General features: G+C 48.2%; 1 protein-coding gene across 1 annotated transcript; it reads left to right on the plus strand.

Annotated features, from left to right (window-relative positions):
• The first annotated feature begins 619 nt into the window (after positions 1-619).
• LOC128121551 (voltage-dependent calcium channel gamma-1 subunit) lies at positions 620-14,425 on the plus strand. The gene is made up of 4 exons (XM_052756320.1): positions 620-854; positions 11,822-11,896; positions 13,265-13,420; positions 13,797-14,425. The coding sequence occupies exons 1-4, from the start codon at positions 620-622 to the stop codon at positions 14,021-14,023; spliced, it is 693 nt and encodes a 230-aa protein (XP_052612280.1). The 3' UTR covers positions 14,024-14,425.
• The last annotated feature ends 8,572 nt before the right edge of the window (positions 14,426-22,997 follow it).

The following is a 22,997-nucleotide window of genomic DNA, read 5'->3' on the forward strand; positions in this document are numbered from 1 at the left end:
GGATTAAAGACCTGTGTCACCATGCCTGACTCTGTTCCCTGGTGTGGCCTTGAACTCACAGAGATCCAGACAGATCCCTGCTTGCCAAGTGATAGGATTAAAGGCATGTGCTACCATTGCCTGACTTCTATATAGTGGCTGGCTTTTTCCTCTGATCTCCAGGCAAATTTTATCGGGAGACACAGTATATTGGGGGACACAATATATCAGCACACCCACACACACACATACACACACACACACACACACACACACACACACACACACACCTACTCCATAGACCTCTCAAGCCACTGTCTAGAGCTTTCGCTCTCCTTCACCCTGGGGGGTATTTCTAGCCCCCAGATAGGAGAAAAGCCCTGAAACCTGAGCAGAAGGCATCCTCCGTGACACGCCTAGAGACAAGCATTAATAGAAGCCTCCCTCAGGCCCAGGACACGTCTGGGCAGCTGCTCCAACTGCCCAGTGTTTCTCAGTCCCAAGGCCAGCCCACTCTGGCTCAGCCAGGCACACTAAACTTAGCTTCCACTCCCAACTCCATAGCCACCATCTAGCCGGCTGTCATCCCTGGGAGACACTGCTGTCCCCTGCCCAGAGCACCCACACCTCAGCGACCATCATGTCACAGACCGAAACACTGAAGGTTCGTGTGACCCTCTTCTTCATCCTGGTGGGGGGAGTGCTGGCCATGGTGGCCGTGGTCACCGACCACTGGGCCTTGCTGAGCCCACACCTGGAGCACCGTAACGAAACTTGTGAGGCAGCCCACTTCGGCCTCTGGAGGATCTGCACCACGCGTGTTGCTGTGCGTGGCACAGAAGACAAGAATTGTGAACACGTCACGCTCTCAGGGGGTAAGGTACCGATTCTCTCTGCCGCTTTGCATTTCTTGTCCTTCCAAGACCCCAAGAGAAGGGGACCAGCCTGTGGGAACAGAGTTGTTACCTGGGGTAGTGTTGACGGCCAGAGCCAAGGTGGAACATGACGGTGTTTGTCTCCAGCTCCAGTTTCTGAGGCCTGGGTTCTTCATCCAGTGCAGGTTGCTAGAGTTAAGAGATTCCCCAAACTGCTGGTTTTCAAAACTTCTGACCCCAGCAGCAGATCCTCTGGGGTGATACTCAGTGGCATCTCGGCTCCATTCTCTCCCTGCACAGACAAGCTGGTGACCCTAAGATCTCAGGCTAGAGGGACCTATGGGGCAGGCTGGCTCCTTCCTCAGCCTCTAGGCAAAAGTATAAACAAGACTACCACCTCGTTTGTCAGGCTCTGCAAAAAGGAAAGACCAGGTTCCTTGTTCTTAAATACTGAGGACTTCAAGTTGGTAATGGTGAGCATGAAATCAAGCATGGGGTACTTAGCAGTCAGGGCGGTGGAGGGGGCTGCCACATGGCTACGAAGCAGATGTGCTGTGGATGCCTTGTTGAGGCCTGTGGTCCTACTCTGTGTTCTCCCTTAGTTCACATCACTCAGATCCTCGGTGTTTCCTTCTGTAAGGATGGAACGGTATTCTTCCATTCTCTACCTATCCCTTGAGAGCAAGTTCCTTGCCTAGGAGCTCAGGCATCAGTGTAATGTGTTTCTATCCAGCCAGCGTAGAGCCTCTGAGATTTAGGGCAAGCAAAGGATGTGTGGTGGGAAAGAGCGCGCTAGGGAGAAAAGAGGCCCAGGCTGTAGCCACTGTTACACATTGCCCTCTTAAAGGACTTTTTCTTCTCGAGCCAGTCTCGAGCTAGCTATCTAGTCAGTTTATGCCATGCTGGGGATGAAACCCAGGGCTTTGCGAATGCTAGGCAAGGACTCTACCACCTGAGTTATACCCTCAGCCCTGTGAAGGACTAGTGAGAGAGGACAAGGCCCATCTCAGCCTCAACATCGCCTGTACAGAAGAGTCACTTCTAAAGCTCACAATGTCTCTAAGGCCCCAGTGGACCACAGCATGTGTGGCTCCCACCCTAATGTTCGGAATGATTCCTTCCACATCCTGCCTGGCCCTTGCCATTCGAGCAGTCAATCCTGGGTCTCAAAGACCCAGCAGTCTGCATGTGGAGCAAAGAGCCTGCCCTCCCTCGCTTCTCCCTCCTCTTCCTCAGCGCTTGCTTCAGGAAATCCAGGCGTCACTCATCACTGCGGGGGAACCAGAGATTTGTAACCACTCAGCTATCTTGGCAACACAGAGTCTCGGGGTGGAGGGCTTTGATGGGCATGAGCATGTGCTTGAAGGCTATCACATAGCCAGATGCCCACACCCCTTGGCCACTCTACACACTCGTAAACAGATGCATCATCCAGCCAACTCCCTGGGCAGGGCAGGGCAGAGCAGGGTGAGGCAGCTTCTCCAGGGATCGTACGTGAGGAGGGACGTTATGGCTCTGTCCACCTGTCCTTAGAGCCTATGCCTTTTAAAGTCAGAGCAGATAAGCCACGTCTACGCAGAAAGAGACGGGCTGACGAGAACACCAGCCTCAGGGGACCAACTGTCAAGGCTTGGCCTGCGGCCTAAACAGAGTCTGTTTGTCTGCCTTCTCGCCCTCATCAGCTGTGAATCATACGGCCCACACTTGTGACACTGAACCTAACCTTCCCCAGTTGTCTTCCAAAGCCTGTCCCTGCATTCCTTCCCCCTCTCCCTTTTCTGTGCTCCCTAGGAGCACCTGTCTTTTCTGAAAGAGAGTTCATACAGAGAGCTCTCATTTATCAACGAGAATAACAGCATGCCCATGTAGGGCTCTGTGCTTTAAGAGCTTTGGGTATATTAACTTTGGGTGATACCAGGAAAAAAAAGGGGGGCGGGGACTGGAGAGATGGCTCAGCGGTTAAGAGCACTGACTGCTCTTCCAGAGGACCCAGGTTCAATTCCAGCACCCACATAGCAGTTCACAACTGTCTATAACTCCAGTTCCAGGGGACCCATGGCAGAACACCAGTGCACACAAAATAAAAGTAAATTATAGAGGAAGAAAAGTAAGAGATAAAAGGGATTAAAAAGAAGTCAAAGTATTAAAAAAAAAAAGGACTGAGGAAGAAATAACCCCTCCCCCACTGGGTCTTCTTCCTTGCTGACAGCAATGAGAATGCTGGGAAGTGGGAAGAATCTTTATTCTTCAGAATTCCAGAAATTAACCTAAATCTTACAGCAACGTGGCAAGCCTTTATTCAAGAAAATCAAGAGACTTGAGAGAAACAGTGAATTTTTTTTTTTTTTTTTTTGGTTTGTTTGGTTAGTTGTTTTTTTTCAAGACAGGGTTTCTCTGTGTAGCCCTGGCTGTCCTGGAACTTGTTCTGGAGACCAGGCTGGCCTCAAACTCACAGAGATCTTCCTGCCTTCCCTTCTTGAGAGCTGGGACTAAAGGTGTGCGCCCCCACCGATCATGGAAGCCGTGAGTTTTAGAGGGCTTTGATTTCCTCCCTGCTGCTGTGTTCCTGAAAACGACGACCTCGGTAAAACAAAGCAAAATGCAGAACTGCCTGGCTGACACTAGAGGAGACAGAACAGGGTTGGACCTCTTGCAGAGTCCCTCTCCTGCCATTATCTGAATTTTTTTTATCATTTTGCAAAAGTCCTCCATTGCAAAGCTGTTCCTGGGAGATGAGTTGGTCCCTGTGTGTTAGGACATCTCTGTTAATGGATGGTCACACTAAGAGAACAGAGGCTTCATGCTCAAGAATATAGATGTCACAATATTAGCTCAAACACAGCAGCAGGAGCAAGCCTCAAGGAGAACCAGGCTTCCCAAGCTGCCACGGTGTGTGTATGTTTAAAAACTACAAGCCATTAAGAAGGGTGTGGTGGTGCACAGCTTTGAGCCCACACTGGGGAGACAGAGGCAGGTGAATATCTGCATCTTTGAGGCCAGCCTGATCTTCATAAGGAGTTTCAAAGCAGTCAAGGCTGCATAGTGAGAGCCTGTCTCAAAAGCAGGCAGACAGAAACAAAACAGAAAATAAGGGATGCAGAGAACTGAGATGACATGGATAAGATATGAAGAGGAGAAGCAGAAACTAGAGTAGCTAGAACGGGCCTTTGGGATGTCTAGATGCGGACAAAGACTTTATTACATTTATTTGTTTGTTTGTTTCTGGAGGCGTGTCAGAGGATGACTTGAGGGAGTCGGTTCTCTCTTTCCACCACATGGGTTCTGGAGACCACACTCAGGTCATCAGGTTGCTGGCCAGGACCTGCTAAGTCATCTCACCAGCCCCAGCTAGACAAAGACTTTAAATCAATGGTTTTGAATATATTCTGAATACCGAAAGAAACCATATCTAAATAACGAAAGAGGAGGAAGATGCCTCATGAAACAGATACCAATCAAGAAGCAGAAATTAGTTTTAAAACATCAAATAGAAATCCTTCTGAAAAGGGCAATAATTAAAGTGGAAAGTTCACTAGAGGGACTCGAAGGCCGGTCTGAGCAGGCAAATGAGAAATCCTATGAACTTTTACAAAATACCCCTTGAGATTCTCCAGGCAGAGTAACAGGCAGGAGGAAAAGAACAACGGCTCAGATACGTGTGGGACACCATCATATCCATCATGGGAGTCTCTGGAAGAACAGAGAGAGAGAGAGGAAGAAACACGATTTGGGAAGGAAAATGGCTAAAAGCTTCCCACACCGGATGAAAAACATGAATATACAAATCCATGAGGTTCAATGAATTCTAGGCAGTATAAACTTGGAGCGATCCATACCTGCTAGGTTGGTATGTAGCATGCATGCCTATGAACGATACATTGCTTTATCGCTCTCTGCTCTTGACTGTGGATGTGACCAGCCGTTTCAAATTCCTGCTTTTTCAGATTCCCTATTATAAAGCTGGAACTGTGAGCCAAATCAATTATCATAGCAACAGAAAATGGAATTAAGATTAGGAACTGTCGCAGGTTGCTTCTCTGTTGCTATGATAAAACACTGACCAAAATCAACTCCGGGAGGAAAGCGTTTATTTCAGCTTCCGGTTACCATCTCTCATGGAGGGGAGCCAGGGCTGGAACTCAAGGCAGCGGCACAGAAGCAGGCCCTGAACGGAGGCCATGGAAGAGGGGAGTGCTACTCACTGGCTCGCTCAGCCTGCTTTCTCATACAATCCAAGACCACAGGACCAGGGTGGTCCTACTCCCAGTAGACTGTGCCCTGCCACATCCAACATTAATCAAGAAAATTCTCCTGGAGCCAGAGCGATGCTTCTATGGTTAAGAGCACTTACTGCTCTTGCAGAAGACCCAAGTTTGGTTTCCAACATTTACATGGTGGCTCACAACTGTCTTGAACTACAGTGCCAGAGGCTCCGATGCTCTCTCCTGACCTCTTCTGGTCATGTACATTGCATGTACATAGTACACACACACACACACACACACACACACACACATATATATATATGTATATATATATATATATATACATATATATATGTATATATATATATACTCATGCACACATCCATACACATAAAATAAATATTTTGAAAGAAGATGCCCCCACAGACATGTGCACAGGCCATCTGATGGAAGCAATTTCTCAGTCAAGATTCCCCCTTCCAGCCGGGCGGTGGTGGCGCACACCTTTAATCCCAGCACTCGGGAGGCAGAGCCAGGCAGATCTCTGTGAGTTCGAGGCCAGCCTGGGCTACCAAGTGAGTTCCAGGAAAGGCGCAAAGCTACACAGAGAAACCCTGTCTCGAAAAACAAAAAAAAAAAAAAACAAAAAAAAAAAGATTCCCCCTTCCAGGTGACCCTAGCTTGTGTCAAGTTGGGAAAAACTGACCAGCACAACCACTTATCACATGCACAAGATTCCTTTTATTATTATTATTATTATTTTTTTTTGTGTGTGTGTGTATCCATGTTTTACCTGCATGTATGTCTGTGTGAGGGTGTCAGATCTTGGAGTTACAGACAGTTGTGAGCTGCCATGTGGGTGCTGGGAATTGAACCTGGGTCCTTTGGAAGAGCAGCCAGTGCTCTTAATTGCACAGCCACCTCTCCAGACCCTCGTGAGATTCTTAATAAGATAAACAGATGATTTTCTTCCCCCAGACACCACAGAAGCCTGAAGATAATGGGAGGCCACACATATGCAGCTGTGTACTACACATCAATATTTTGGTCATCGGTGGGCCTTATGTAAAAGAATGGCCTCATGGAGTTATCTCACCTGGTGATGGTCACTGTCATCCTAGTTTGTGTATGTACACACCATAATGCTTACACAATGACAAAATTGTCTGATGATGCCTTGTTCAGAACTATCCATACTGCTAAGCAACACACAATTACACCAACTCATTTAATCTCCCAGAAACCTCCAGGAGACCCATCATCATTCCATGTCACAGATGGGGAAAATGGAGACACAGATAATTTGAGTGTGGCTATGTGATTAACGAGCAGAAAGTGTCCCTAGACAATTGCCCGCTATGTCCACTTTCTTAGTTAATGCGTCATAGAAGTTTTTGTTCTACAGAAGGTTTCCATTTGACAAGGGAAGAACACTGAAGGTGAGCACAGCCTTCCCCAGGCTAACTCCCTAACAAGGAGAGGTTCAACACTCAGGCCTTAAATCTCTAGCCTCCTTGCTTTCCAGAACCATTCCATGACTTCCAATGTTCATACACAGCTCCTAAAACCTTGTGACTCAAGAGGCCACAGGGAGCCCCACATATGACATGACATGGTCAGAGGCAGCCAGACCAAGAGCTGATACAGGCGGTGTGTATCATTCTGCCGTGGTGTGTTGGAGGATCCTCACAGGATGGGCAGGACAGGATGCCTCGTGTGCGTTTTCCATTGTCCACAAAGAGCCATAGAAGTTCTGCTCTGTACAAAATCAACACTTAAGCTTGGTCCCAATGCCTCTTGAGTAGGAGGAGAGGCTTCCTCAGTTTACAGGGGAGACCATTTGTCAGCCAGGAAGCCCCTGAAGGACCATTCCATGCCCTCATTTCTTTCAGGTTCTGCCTCTCTAGGGCAACTCTGGCATCGCATTTCTCTACACACACATCTCTCCTCAGTGCAAGGATTGTGGGTGTAAGAAGAGCATGATGTCATTGAGCTTGGGGATCTCCAGGGCTCCCTCCCCTACCCACAGAACTCATGCCGAGGCTGGTTGCCTTATCCACAGAACTCACGCAGAGGCTCCCTCCTCTACCCACATGAACTTGTGTTGGGTGGGGGCTGAAGCTTTAACTAGACTTCCCCATGGAAGAACAGCACTCTGGGGATACCCCTAGCTCATCTTAGGAATTCTTCAGTGATGATGGGGAGAGCATTCATCTTTATAAGCTTGCTGAAAGCAACATGGGCATCATAGGTGAGACTGTCTCCATAGCTCTAAGCCACTAGTTCCTGGGGATTTATACAATCCAGTTATTTTAAATCTATTAAATCTGCACTACGAGGTGATAACTCAGTGACAACTCAGAGCTATCCCCTGTTAAAGGTCACCTTGGGCTTTCGTATGCCTGCTACTCTGGTTCTTTGAAATTGCCACCCTGGATTCTGCACAGCCGGTGACGGAACCACACTATGGTAGCCAGCCACCCCTGCCCCAGTTCCCAGGCAAACCTGAGCTGAGCTCACTTTATTTTGTTTTGTTTTGTTTTTGAGACAGGGTTTCACTATGTAGCCTTGACTGGCCTGAAACTCACTGTGTAGACAAGGCTGGCCAGGAACTCACAGAGATCTGCCTGCCTCTGCTTCCCTAGTGCCAAGATTAAAGGCATGTGCCACCACAGCTGGCTGTGTATGTTTTTAAGAATAGCCCAGTTCACATCTTTTTTTTTTTTTTTTTTTTTTGTTTTTGTTTTTCGAGACAGGGTTTCTCTGTGTAGCTTTGCGCCTTTCCTGGAACTCGCTTTGGAGACCAGGCTGGCCTCGAACTCACAGAGATCCACCTGGCTCTGCCTCCCGAGTGCTGGGATTAAAGGCGTGCGCCACCACCGCCCGGCCCCCAGTTCACATCTTTATACCACTGAGTTTTGTAGAAAAGAGAAATCTTAGAATCATTATAAGCCAGTTTCAGAGACAAAAAAGGTGGCAATAACCTCAGAGATGCTAATCATGGTCCTGTATCCTCTTGGTCCTGGGATCTCTGCCTGATCTAAATCACTGTCTGTGTCTGCACAGTGAGGGGACAGGGGCTATCAAGGCAGAGCTTGAGCCCCCAAATCTACGCAAGGGTGTTTGTTATACCTGGTATTAGAGACAGGAAATGACATCAGAAGCAGGAGAGCTCAGAATCTGTGCCATACACAAGATCGTCCCTATCCCTCGCCTCTCCAAGCTTACCTGTGACTAAGTGACCTACTTATGGCCTGCTTCAGATGGTGTGTGTGTGTGTGTGTGTTCACATGAAATACAAAGGTCTACATGAGGTGTCTCCATTATTCTCCACAGTATAGTTTGAGCCAGGGTCTCTCACTGAGCCTGGAGCTCACTGATTTAGCTCAGCTGTCTGTCTGACAGCCCTAGGGATCCACTTGTCTCTGCTTCTCCAGTTTGGCATCACAAGTGCAGGTCACCAATGCCACCGTTACCCCACCCCCAGAGGTTCTGAGGATCGAACTCAGGTCCTCATGCTTTACAGCAAACACTTTACTACATCACCTGTTTCAGGCTTTTTTGAATGCTCGGTTTTCTGAATACTACCATCCATCAAAGGGGCAAAGGTGTAAAAAACTAAGTCACCTGAGGTGTGCTCATCTATAGGACCTTGTGCTGTCCTCTAAAGGCGCTGGCTTGGTTGGTGCTGAATGAGACTGAGGTCTGATGTGGCTACTCCATCTTTGAGGCCATCAGGGACTGTGAATAGGTTTGTGTTCTCCCCTCGGGCAGCCCTCTGGGTCTGGAGCAGATTTCTCTCAGATTGAAAGCCAAGGACACAGGCCTTCTTCATTTGCCAAGTGCAAGATGCGTTAACCTGTCTGTCCTCTGGTCCAGAGTTGAGGATATTAGGGAGAAACTGAGGCTTCCAGTAATCCTAATGTCCCCTATCCCATCACCCACATTTGAGAGCATTTAACGGAGGAGAAAGAGACATTATGTATATTACCCAAGGAAGAGTCCCCCCAGTGACACCTGCCTGGTCCCTGCAGGTATTCAGCTTATCCCAGTGCACCTGGGCTCAGACTTCTTTGCCCTGATATCCAGAATGTCTGTCTGCACATTGCTGTCCACCCTGAGTGGAACCCAGCATTTATTTGGTGGCAGCTGACTCCCTACCATGCTATGCAAGAGTCGCCTCTGCAGCCCAGAAGGGTCAACCATCTGGTCACCAGACTCTCCAGGCTGCCTGTACCTCACAACCCTCCCTCGGAAGGCTCTTAACTCACAGGCAGCGAGTAGCAGGGAAAGCAGCTGACCATGAAATGCACTTGAATTCAGCCGATTCTTCTTGGAGGGTTTTCAATGGCAACCGAAATTGGCCCTTCAAGAACGAAACAGAAATGTTCCTTTGTCCAGAGGGAGACCCAGGGAGACGTGTCACATAGCGTGATCCATTTTGAGGCAGTGATTCAAGAGAATCTACATCTACTGATCTCATAAATATAAGAGGGTTGTATTATGCTTTAAAATAGCTGTGGATGCTGGGAGAGAAAAGAGCAGTGTTGAGTCTGACATCACCACTGGTCTTCAGACACCCCAGGTAGCTTGGCTCAAAAGAAAAGTGATTTAAATATAGAAGCTTGGGAGAAAGGCAGCTTGCTGCCGGGAACAGTCACTGCTGCTGCCAGACCAGACCCCAGCTCCAGGCGTCCTGGTCCTCGACCTCAGGAGAGGCAGCAATTGAACTTAGGGGGCGTGGGGAAGGACAGGATTAAGTAGCAGTAAAATGATGTAGCCAGATAGAAGGAAACCATCCCGTTCAAAGCCATGACGGTGGCAGCCCCGAGGCACATATCAAAAAGAAACTGGGCCGGGCGGTGGTGGCGCACACCTTTAATCCCAGCACTCGGGAGGCAGAGCCAGGCGGATCTCTGTGAGTTCGAGGCCAGCCTGGTCTCCAAAGCGAGTTCCAGGAAAGGCACAAAGCTACACAGAGAAACCCTGTCTCGAAAAAAACCAAAAAAAAAAAAAAAAAAAGAAACTGGGTACTGGTCTTTGGGGAAGGAGCGTTCAACTGTAGCCTGGAAGTGAAGCTGTGAGTCCATGCTCAATGGCATTGCAACTCAAAGCAGAGATGCTTTTTATACTAAGGGAGACAGAGACACAAGAAAAAGACACCAAGAAAGGACCTCACGTAAATAAAAAGCAACCTAATTTGGTTTTCCTAAGAAACAGGAAACAAGGAGGAGGGTGTGGTGCAGTTGGGAGAGCTTGCACAAAGCTCCTGGGCTCCACCCCCAGCACCACATAATCCAGAAGTGGTGGCCAGGACTTGGAGCCCCAGCACGTGGGAAGTAGAGGCAGACAAATCGGAAGTCCCAGGTGTCATTGGCTATATTTGGATATACAGCCAATTCAAGGGTAGCCTGGGCTATGTGAGACCCTGTCTCAAAAACAAGCAAACAAATAGGAAATAATATAAAAAATAACCCATTCTTATACTTCCTAATTCAGTAATTCATGGATAAAGAATATTGAATGTACTCAATAAGGACCGCAGCTATGCTTTGGCGTCACATCAAGTTATGGAAGAGACTAATGGAGGAAGCTAAAGAAGAAAGCTGCCAGTGGAATTGTATCTAAGAGCCTCATGGCTCTATTTACACTAAGTCCCTTCCTCTCCAGCTGCCCATAACATCTAGTCTAACTGTCCACATGGCTTTCCTGACATTGCTCAGTGGCCAAGGAGCTTGCCAGGAGATGTTTTGTCTGGGGCCCACATGACTCAGGTCCTGAGGGTCTGAAGAAATGACATGCCGAAGAGCCCTTTGTAGGGCAGAGCTGAGGTTGCCAACCTGGACGAGCACCAGAATCTTCTGGAAAGCTCTCTCCCTCCCTCCCTTCCCCTCTCCATTCCCCCATCTCTCTCCTCCTCCCTCCCCGCCTCCCCCCACATGGGTGGGGTTCACACACACCTGTACATATGTGCACGTGGAGGCCAGAGGTTGACATCTGGTGTCTTCCTCAATTGCTCTCCACCTTGTTTTTTGAGACAGAGTCTCTTACTGAACTGGAGCTCACCAATTGGCTAGGCTGCTGGTCAATGAGTTCTAGGGATTGGTCCCTCAGCACTGGGACCACAAACTCATATCCCTGTACCCAGCTTTTTACATGGCTGCTGGGAATCCTCATGCTTGTGTGGCAAGTACTTTAACAGCTAAGACATCTCCCTAGCCCCTGGAAATCTCTTGAAAAATGCTGCTCCCCAGGCCCCACTGTGAATGGAGGATAGGGATCTGCCTCTGATTTAACCCAAGGTCCCTCACCATTACCACTATTAACATTTCACACTGGATAACTCATGCTGTGGTAGGTTTGTTTGTGAGCTGAGAGGTTTTAGCACAACCCCTGGCCTCTAGGCATTGCCCTGGGTCCCCAGGAGAGGGATCCACATGCTAAGATCATTGACTGGTTATTTGCTAAGCCTGTATGGCCCCTACTTCAGGAATGTGAGTCTGGGTCTCAGTTATCCCAACTGCCTAATGGGCTCAGGGCTTGTGTGCTGTCTGCCCCGAGAATCTATCATCCTTTACTCCCTGATGCTGTTCCAATGTCCTTTGCCATCCTGTGTCTGCTGGAATGGCGTGCTAAAGGCCAGGGAAATGTTTGGCTCAGATTCAGAATGTGGGGGAAGTTGGGCAGTCATAGGCTTCCGCATGCCCTATGGGGAGACCCCTGCCCTTTCTACCAGCTCACAGACTGTCTCCTCCTTTGCAGACAAGAACTGCTCCTACTTCAGACACTTCAACCCAGGAGAGAGCTCAGAGATCTTTGAATTCACCACTCAGAAAGGTGAGGCTGGGTGGCAGGGGCGGTGGAAAGTGGCTGGCGGTGTCACAGCTGCTGAGCTAGGAGTCACTTGGCAGAAACGTGCTGACTTCTGCTCAGGATGAAAAGCAGCTGTAGGCTGGTGCCCTGTCACATCCCGGCACACACAATCCGTTCTGGGTCCAGGTACTCGGAGTACATTTGTTGGTGTAAGGGACAGTGGATTAAGACTTTCTGGCCGACTGTAAATTGCAGCAGGAACACATTCCATCCAGCAGAGCCCAGAGGACTAAGAAAATGGTGCGGGTACTCACAGTGCTGGAGCAGGATCACAGGGTGGGTGGGTGAGAATTTCTGTGGGGACTGTGGTAGTCCTGCCCGCACTTACTAATAGCCCTCTGAGCTGAGGAAAACATGGTATTCCTGCCCTTCATCGGTGGAACTCAGAGACCTCAGCAGCAGGAAGAGTCTGGGGTGTGTGGGAGCAGGTGGCCGGCCACACAGTATACAAGAGCTGACACAGACACACTCCCACACATGCTAGCAGATCCTCACACGTAGTCACATGCACACACCATCAGATCCTCACACACAAGGCACGCATACACACTGAGAGTCTTATTGCAGGGAACACTCATGCATGCATCCATGCATGCATGCATGCGCATACCAACAGAGTCTTGTGCAATGAAGGGAACAATCACACATGCATACACGTACCAAGAGATCCTTGTGCATGGAGAATGCATACACACGGAGAGCCTAAATGAAAGGAACACTCACACATGTATGCACACGCAGACAGATCCTCACGTGTGGATATATACATGCTGACAGCCTCATGAGCAAGGCACACACGTGCATCCACATATGCCGACAGATATCCCCCCCCCTCTCTCTCTCACACACACACACACACACACACACACACACACACACACACACACACACGATTCTCACATGCAGACACGGGCACACACTCTGATGGATTCTTAGGCAACCCACACACATCCTCACACTCACATGCCAGGTAACACCCACATGTTGTCAATCTCCCAGAGTCCCCTTGTCAATCTAAGACAGACCACCTACAGCTCAGTGCCTCCTTCCACCTGTCACTCAGGAAGGCTTTGGCTCTAGGAATGTCTCTAGCCACGGGGTGTCCTGCCTCCTTTTGAGGCCTTTGCCTCAGGGAACCTTGCAATTTAGTGCCCTGGAAAGATACGTGAATCCATCCTGTTAGCATCTGGCCCCGCTCTTCCACAGCACCCGACCTGCAGTGAGTAAGAAAGTGAGTTAGCCTTAGTCAGGTGTGAAATGGGAATCCAGGCTGTGGCAGCTCACTGAGCCACCTGATGGTACGAAAACGCTTGGAAAGGCTCTGGTTCTGAGGCCCCCTTCGTTTTGCAGAGTACAGCATCTCAGCAGCGGCCATCGCCATCTTCAGCCTCTGCTTCGTCATTGTGGGCTCCATCTGCGCATTTCTGTCCTTTGGGAATAAGCGTGATTATCTGCTGAGGCCAGCATCCATGTTCTATGCCTTTGCAGGTAGAGTGGGGCCCTGCAGTGCCTGGGTAAGAGGGGGATTCCCTAGGGCTCCCCACTCCGTACTCAGGCTTCACCTGCTTTGTTCCTTTTCCCCCAAAGGCACTACCCTTGGGAGGAACACTGAGGAACCTCCCCAGAGAGCAATTAGCAAAAGACGGAAGGAAATGTGGCCAGTCTCTGGCTAACCTCCTGCAGGATGTGGGAACTGCATGGTGGGAAGTGGTAGACATGGATCACTTTTGCAGACTCCCGGTTAGAACCATCTAGAAGCATTTTCCTCTCAGGATCGAGTCAAAGGCAGGGAACAGAGGTTGGGGGAGGCTTGGGTGGCAGCAGGAATACCATCAGTCACTGAGACTCTTGGCTTTGTCCCCAGGGCTCTGCCTTATTGTCTCCGTGGAGGTCATGAGGCAATCGGTGAAGCGCATGATTGACAGTGAGGACACCGTCTGGATCGAGTACTACTATTCATGGTCCTTCGCCTGTGCCTGCGCCGCATTCACCCTGCTCTTCCTCGGTGGGCTGTTCCTCCTGCTCTTCTCGCTGCCTCGGATGCCCCAGAACCCCTGGGAGTCCTGCATGGATGCTGATCCGGAACACTAGCTCTGGGGAGATGAAGCCCAGACCAGAGTTTCACATCTGCCCTGATCCCCCTCCCTCTGAGTTCCTCTGCCAATGGTGCACATGGACATGAACCCAGACCTGCACAGGGTCAGAGCAAGCAGGCAGGCAGGCATCTGTAGGGCCCTCTCTTGAGCCTGCCCCAGCTCAGGCTTGCCCACCATGCCTGTTGTCTTTGAAGAACTGGTCTGGTCATCTTTAGAAACCTTCCAAGGACAGCCTGTACTCATTCACCAGTTCTGAGCTTCATCAGCATCTGGAGCCAGCTCCTCCCCCACTCTCCTTTTCCATGACCCGACCATCCCCCCTTGGTTTCCAGGGTCCCCAACAGACATTTTTAACTGGATAGAATCTGTGGTTTGAAATAAAAGATCTCAGACACTTCCCTTTTCCCCTGTGCCTTCCATAGCAATTGCGAGATTCCTGGCTATAGGCCTAGTACCCTAAACCCTGGAGAACAGGAAGGAGTGTCCCTCAGATGCAGCGGTTCTCACTGTGTGGTCAGGACCCCTTCAGGGGTCACATATCCAATATCCTGCATATCAGACATTTACATTATGATTCATAACAGTAGCAAAATTACAGTTATGAAGTAGCAACGAAAATAATGTTATGGTTGAGGGTGGTCACCACAACATGAGGAACTGTATTAAAGGGTCACAGCATGAGGAAAGTAGGGGACCACTGCCTGGGGCACTGGGGACTTTTAGAGGTGAGGTGGGGATAGCTTGGAGGTTCTGAATTCCAACTTGAATGTCTGAGCTCTGGAATTGTTTGGAATGAAACTAGAAACCTTGTGACTTGGGCAAGGGTGTTAAAAATAGGAGGGGTTATTTCTAGAATCATCCAGCCCCTCTCAGCACTGAAGCCCCATGGTCTCAGTCTAGCATCAGCCAGATCCTTGTTGGGAAAAACAAAACACACACATACACACACACACACACAAAAAAAAAAAAAAAAACCAAACAAACCAAAAACCAAGCCAAAACAAAACAAACAAACAACAACAACAAAACAACCCAAGAAGCAGGGCCTCACAGATACTTAGCACCATCATTTAATCACTCCTGCCTCCTCAGACCCCTACTGTACCGAACCTAGAAACAGAAGTCAGACTTGACCGGCAGACAGGGAGGACTCTCTGTGGTCCTTGCAGTGAACACTGGAGTCCCACGTGGAGCTAGCACAGTTGGCAAAGGGGAACGCCCCCACCTGTGGGAACAACCTGGCCCACACTTAGTGTATAGCCTGCAACACAGGGGTGCTTTTTACAGCTTGAAAGACATCAAAAGAACTTGTCATGAATATGAAGAATATCTCATGACATGGAGATTCCACAAAATTTAAACCTCAGGGTCTATAAATAAAGTTTTATTGGCACACAGCCACACCTGTTTTCATGGGTGTTCAGTGTCGCTGCTTTCCTCACAACAGCATTGAGCAGCCTCATAAGAAAGGTTTTTGCCCTGTAATGTAAATAATATTTACTTTCATATTGGACACAGGAGCACATACCAGTAATCCTAGCACTCAGGAGACATTGAGGCAGGAGGACCACTTCCATCCTTATTTCCTTGACACAGAGTGTATGAGTTACTTTTTGCTTCTGTGACAAAGCACCATGACCACAAGTGATTTATAGAAGAAAGAGTTGTTTTGGCTTGTGGTTCCAGAGAATGAGTCCATAGTGGCAAGGGAGGCGCGGCGGCAGTCAAGCATGATAGCCAGAGCAGGAAGCTAAATGATTTTTCAACCACAAACACAGAGAGAGCAAACTGGAAGTGTTGTGGGAAAATCTTTTTGCACACTGTGAAGATGTGACTCTGCTAAGGCACCTTGCGATTGATTTAATAGAGAGCTGAATGGCCAGTAGCTAGGTAGGAGAGGATAGGCAGGACTTCCGGGAAGAGAGAGAAACTAGGGGGAAGAATCTGAGAAGAGGGGAATTTGCCAGTCAGACATGGAGGAAATGGGAGGCACGCTATGGTTGGGTACTGTGTGAGTGAGGGCACAGTGAGAGAGAGGTTACTTCCTTGTTTTTCAGTGCTGAGTGGCTTTATGGACGGTCTCTGAGGTTTGAGAGCATCCTGTGGACACTCAGAGGGTCATGGGGATGGTACCTGTGGAGCCTACAGAAGTCCTACTTACTCTGCAGGAGCCGGATCAGACGACGTGAGGTGGCATCTTCTCCGATCCCTTACATGACATTCATGCCTCTCTCCTTTTGTTCTTGGTGCTCTGCTCATATTCCTCATATTTAACCCATCTTGGCACAGTTCGGCCTTCCTGATTTTACAGCTCTTTGAAGACAAGGCCCACATTTCCTCAGAATCATTGTAGTAGCTAGGACCTTCCTTACACTGATCGTTTCCCCAAATCCTGCGGTGTCTAGTTTGCAAAGCCTCAGGACGGGCTGTGAGCCTAGTCCATGAATTAGAACGTGCTGTCCACAAGGGAGACTGGGTACGGCACAGTTCCTGCAAGAACGCCATGAGGAAGAGAGACGGAGCACAGAGAGTCCTTTGAAGCAAGACAAGAGTTTGAAAGGACTCCTTCCCACTCCAGGTATCCAGCCCCTGCTGTCTCTGTCACCACAGTGGATTCCATACACACACGCTTGAGTCAGATCAATAACACCAAGCCAGCTTCGTTCTCCACAGAGGAACTCAGGGCTCCAGAGATGTAAGATGGAATTATTTTCCAAGCTAGAGCACACCGGCAGAAGCATTCAGTACAGACAGATTTCCTAAGAGCTTTGACAGAGGTACAAAACCACCTTTAATTATACTAGATCACAATCTTTTTTTTTTCTTTTTTCAAAACAGTTGATCCTCTACCCTGTTAGTGAGCCAACCACAGGAATCATTGTACTAGACTGCCTGTAGGTTCACCTCAAATTGGTCAGCTTTCCGTTACCGCAACAAATATCTTGGATAAATCAACTTACAAAGATGAAAGTGTTTTGGCCCACAGTTTTGGAGGCTTTACATGACTGATCATCCCCTTTACTTTATATTTATGGTGGAACAACACATCAAGTCAGATTCACTCACCTTCTTAGGAATTACCCATAATTTCCTACAATGATATGCTCCCAGTGACCTAAAGACCTCAAACTAGGTCCCATCTCTTAAAGGGTCCACCATGTCCAGTTGTACCATAGGCTTGAGACTGTGCCTTTAGCCCACGGGTCTATGGGACATACTCGTCCAGACCTAACACCTTGAGAAATACAGGTGCTCCCACAAGCTAAAGTCTATTTCCTGACTTTCTAGTCATCTGTTGCTTTGTCCCAGGTGATGGAACTTGCTTTAAACTTGGTCGCAGAACTAAGGAGACTAACTCTACAAGATCATCTCTTTAAAAAGACCTTGGCCTAGAGCGATCACTTCTGGTTAGCCTTACGAACATCAGGAACAAAGAGAAGACCCCTATTCCTGTGACTTCATTTCTCTTTTAGTTCCCCCGACTCCATGTATAGAAAACAATACTTGCTGGGCATTGTGGCACATGCTCATAATCTGGGAGACTGAGTCAGAAGGAGTACATGTGTTTGAGGGCTAGCCTGGACTACATAGAAAACCATTGCTGAGGGAGAGAAAGCAAGCTTTCAGTACTAATTGGAATATTCCTAGAATCTCCTCTGCAAGGTCTATGACCCATATTCTTAGGCACCCACCCACATCCAGACAGCCTGCCATCTGCGCTTCTTTTTAATTAGGGAGCAAATACCACACAAGTTGCCTTTTCCTCTGGTTCCCTGTGATCACTCAGCCAGCCACATCCACCCTCAGAGTCCATTACTATCTCCTCTAGATCAACTACCCACAATTAGCCAGTGCCACTTTGTACTGGGGGATTAGCAACAGTCTCCTGAAAATGTTTAAATCGATTGGCAAAGCCTCAGGTTTAATGAGCCGAGGGGGAGGTTAGACTGTAGGCTTCACAAGCTGCACGTTCTAGCCAAGTTCATTACCACCCTCTGTGGATTCCACATCAGCCAGAGCTTTAGACAAATGGGGAATTTTATCACATTTCAGGACTCTGCATGATCACCATAGGTGTGCACCATGTGCCCATATACCAGGCTATGCTAAAGGAGGGGGCATCCGTCAAAACGGGCATAGCCTCAGTGAAACTGTGAAAGAAAATGTTCTGTGACACCCAGTAGGACAGAAAGTAACTTGGGGAACTTCTACTGTCGCCACTTGAAGCTGCACAGAGTGAGTGGGGACATCCCAGCTTTCTATTCCTTCTTCAGCCCTGGTCATCCCTCTTGCGGAGGGGCTGTCATCTGCCCACAGTGTGGCCAGTCAAGTGTGTGGTGGTGGTGGTGGTGGAATTTCTTAACTGTTCTTCCCACCAAACCTTAGCATCCCACTCAGCAAACACTCCTGAAGGACACGGTCTCTACCATCCAGAGCTCACACACTCTTAACTTTACTACAAAGACTGACAAGATCTCACCGCAAGCACTGAGAAGGGGAGCATTGGTCAAGCGGGGTGGGGGGACCTGGAGCACTGGAATTTACCTAGTCTTGATTAGTAAGTAGAGCATCCCAGAGCAGCCTGGGGGGGCCAGGGTTACAAGGGCTGAAAGGGCACAGTGCAGGAGCCAAGTAGGGAACTAAGCAAGCCAGGAGCTTCCCGGGGTGCACAGGGTGAGTACAAGGAAAAGTATCGCTCAGGACCCCAAGACAAAGTCCTCAGACCAAGTTCTCAGCACAAAAGAGATGTATTTGCCCCAGAGGGACAGAGGGCAGGGACAAGAGACAAAGACAGGAGACGGAGGACGAGGGAGAAGGGGAAGGGAGCAGGGAGAGGTAGGAGGGGCATTTGTCCCAGAAGGACAAGGGACTGCCTCTGGATAGAGGAGACAGACATGGCCCATAGGAAAAAGGCGGTTTATAAAGATACAGGGGGAAACCCTGTGTTAGGATGAGGTGGGGGTTTTTTTGTTTTTGGTTTTGGTTTTTCGAGACAGGGTTTTGTGGTGGTATTGTGTTCCCCAAAATATTGTGTACCCTAATAAACTTATCTGGGGTCAGAGAACAGAAAAGCCACTAGATACTTAGGATAGGCAGTGGTCGCACACGCCTTTAATCCTAGCATTCCAGAGGCAGAAATCCATGTGTTCAAGGATACAGCCAAGCATGGTGACTCACGCCTTTAATCCCAGAAAGCGAGCCTTTAATCCCAGGGAGGGATGGTAGAAAGCAGAAAGGTATATAAGGCATGAGGACCAGAAACTAGAAGCATTTGGCTGGTTAAGCTTTTGGCTGGTTAAGCATTCAGGCTTTCGAGAAAGAAGCAGTTCAGCTGAGACCCATTCGGATGAGAACACAGAAGCATCCAGTCTGAGGAAACAGGATTGCTGTGGGATGTTCTGTATGGTAAATGTGTTGCTGATTGGTCAATAAATAAAACACTGATTGGCCATTGGCTAGGCAGGAAGTGTAGGCGGGACAAGGAGGAGAATAAAGCTGGGAAGTGGAAGGCTGAGTCAGAGAGACACTGCCAGCCGTCATGATGAGAAACAGCATGTGAAGATGCTGGTAAGCCACGAGCCATGTGGCAAGGTATAGATTAATGGAAATGGATTAATTTAAGCTGTAAGAACAGTTAGCAAGAAGCCTGCCACGGCCATACAGTTTGTAACCAATATAAGTCTCTGTGTTTACTTGGTTGGGTCTGACGGCTGTGGGACTGGAGGGTGATAGAGATTTGTCCTGACTGTGGGCCAGGCAGGAAAACTTAAGCTACAGACATGTTAATTAGGTGAGCCAAAGGGGGCTTTTGATTGCTGAATACCAACACTTTAGTAGCTGGACCTTGGTGGTTAGCCTCAGGAGGAAGAAGTGGCCAAATAAGGGACTAGACCTTGGTGTCTAGCTTTAGGAGTGTAATCGAATGGTTTTTAGCAAGGTAGCGGGAATCGGGGAGAAATGCATGGCCTGCTAGTGCCACATGCTCCAGTGAGCTAATGTCCTTCAGTGAATGGTCTGTGTAGCCTGGGGGTGTTTCTTACTCCAGATCAAGATTTGGTACCTGGTCATGGGGAGTGAGTTGGTAGAGTGCGCTCATAGTATTCACAAGTCCCTGGGTCAGACCCCCCCATTACCGGGGGGCGGGGGAGCTTGAGGCTGGGGAGATAGATCGGTGGGTAAAATACTTGTCATGGAAGAGTGAGAACCTGGGTTCGGAATCCAGAACCCATTTAAAGCTGGACGCCCTCGCATGCATCTGTAATCCCAATGCTTCTGTGGTGAGATGTGAGGTGGAGACAGGACCCCTGAAAGTTAGCCTGGCATGGGAAGTGGTGAATGAGAGACCAACTCCAAGAGAAGATGGTGAGGACAGACAGCAAGGTGGTCCTCTGATCTACACACACACACACACACACACACATACGTGCTCTCCGTCACTCATACATGGAAAGAGAGCTTTTAAAACAAAAGAATTTAGAGTCTTCAAACATCCAGTTAAAAAATATAGGACATTCATGACGTCAGATGTGGTGGCACACACTTTTAATCCCAGCACTCTGGAGGCAGAGGAAGGTGGATCTCTGTGAGTCCCAAGCCAGCACTATATAGTGAAACCTTGTCTCAAAAAAGAAAATAAAATTTAAAAAAAAATAAAATTTAAAAAATGCTGTATTGGAGAACCACTGTAATTGTTCAGAGAATGGCTTAGACCAGAAAGGTAAACAGCTACTGTTGGTGGGTAAACAGGAGGTAAGGCCATGCAATGACTAGTTCTTCAAATCCTAAGGACTTCTGATAGGGAGTTGATTGGTTGAGACATAACCACATAATTCAAGCAGCAGGATCAGTAACAGGCTAAGAACTGCTTGAGTGTTCTAGATTTACCAAGAGCAGCAACAGCACACACACACACACACACACACACACACACACACACACACACACACACACACACACACACACACCAGCTAGCCTTCCATCTGGGTTCTGTGGGATTTCCCACCTTGCTGTTCTGAGGAAAGAAGGTTACAATGTCTATTAAAATTAACCCCCTAAGAGTCATCTTGCTTCTTCATCAATCAGCGTCCTTGGATTGCTTCTGCAGAGAGCATAACACGAGGAGCCTCCGAATCCACCACACTTGTATGGGAAAAAAAAACATTTTTCTTTTTAAAATTCAGAGATGGATGTCCACCCTGTCTAGGCAACACAAAGCAAAATGTCTATCTGCAATGGAGGAGCCAGAGGTTGGGAGCGTTGGCTGCTCTTGCAGAGAATGGGTTTAGATTCCAGCACCCACATGGTAATTCACAACCATCCATAACACCAGTTCCAGGGGATCCGACTCTGACTTCCACAGACACCAGGCACACACATAGTACAGACATACATGCAGTCAAAACACTCGCACCCCAAAAATAATCTAAAAATTTTTGTTAACCAAATAGATACAGTGCAATGGATTATAAGCTGTTGTCCCTGGAAAAGGCCAGCCACCTCATTCACAATAGCAGCCCCGAAGCATGGTGTAGTCAAGCTGGACTAGCAGCACCACATTAATGGGGCGTTAAATAGAAAATATGACACAGGAAGCAGTCTGCAAGTTCTAATGCTTCTCGAAGCTGCATCATCACAGAGGCCAACATTTCTCCAAGATGGGTTCGGGGCAATCCTCTGTGTAATTGTGAGGTGTAGTACTAGCCCTACTTTAATATATCAGTGTATACTAGATTAATGAGCTCTCGAATTCTGAGCCACACAAGCCTGGTATTAATGACTACAAGACCTGTTAAGAGTAATTCAGAGAACTGTGGACTGGTGGCTGTGGAGTCCCCATGGGACTGGACTAGGCCCTCTGGACACGGAAGATGGTTGTTTGGCTTGAACTGTTTGGGGGGCACCCAGGCAGGGGGATCGGGATCTGTCCCTGGTGCATGGGCAGGCTTCTAGGAATCCAGTGCCTGTGGTGTGACACCTTGCATAGCCTTGGTGCAGTGGGAAGGAGCTTGGACCTGACTAGGCTCAGTGAGCTGGGCTCTGCTGAATCCCCCATGGGAGACCTCGATTTGGGGGGATGTGGGGATGAAAGGTAGCTTGGGTGAGAGGGCTGGGGGTGGGAGGAGGGAGGAGGGGGGTCTGTGGATAGCATGAGGAGTGAGTAGAAAATTTAATAAAGAAAAATAAAATAAAAAAAGAGTAATTCAGAACATTTGCTAAAAATAAATAAGTTCTGATCCAGAGAATGGCACCCTGAAGAAGGCTCGTTTTCTTGCTATGTTGCCTTTAACATTCCAGGTGACATTATTTACGCCTTAACGGCTTTTGCTACTGCTGAAGTTGGTGATTTGTGTCCCAGCTCTCTGCAAAGTCACAGCCTTACTTCTTGACACTGGGCCCTCCTTCCATGAGCTTTACCGCTTCTGTGTACGCTAACCTCTCCAACACTTGTAGGCTTGGGAGGAGAAGAAAGAAAGTCCACACAAAATAAACACTCTGAATTGTTAAAAAGGCATTTTATTATAAATACATTTTAGTTGTAGCAGTAAAATACATTTTGTGTTACCATGAATCTTTTTAAAACAAAAGAACTTCACTGACAATGATCACACCATAGACTCCCGGGCTCAAAACATGTCTTAAGGAAGTAGCATAAGCTAAGGGACTCCAAAACCCAAGTGAGGAAAGGAAGAAAGGAGAAAAGAAAAGCCTTGGAGGACAGCTTTGGGGGTTATCTTAATGTACAAAATCATCTTTACTTTTAAGAATAAACTCTTCAGGTATTAGGGCCTCCCAGATGAGGTATGATATACTGCAAAGGAACATAGTCATTGCTATTACTTTTGCCGTAGATTATGCTTAATTAGATGCTGCATAAGTGGTACTTGTAACACAAATGGACCAGGGTGGTTTTATATATGGCCTCCCTTATGAAGGCTTTTCCAATAGAAGACCCAGAATGAATCTACCAC

Source organism: Peromyscus californicus, unplaced genomic scaffold, assembly GCF_007827085.1.
Source record: "Peromyscus californicus insignis strain IS unplaced genomic scaffold, ASM782708v3 Scaffold_3__1_contigs__length_106647218, whole genome shotgun sequence".
NCBI lineage: Eukaryota > Metazoa > Chordata > Mammalia > Rodentia > Cricetidae > Peromyscus > Peromyscus californicus.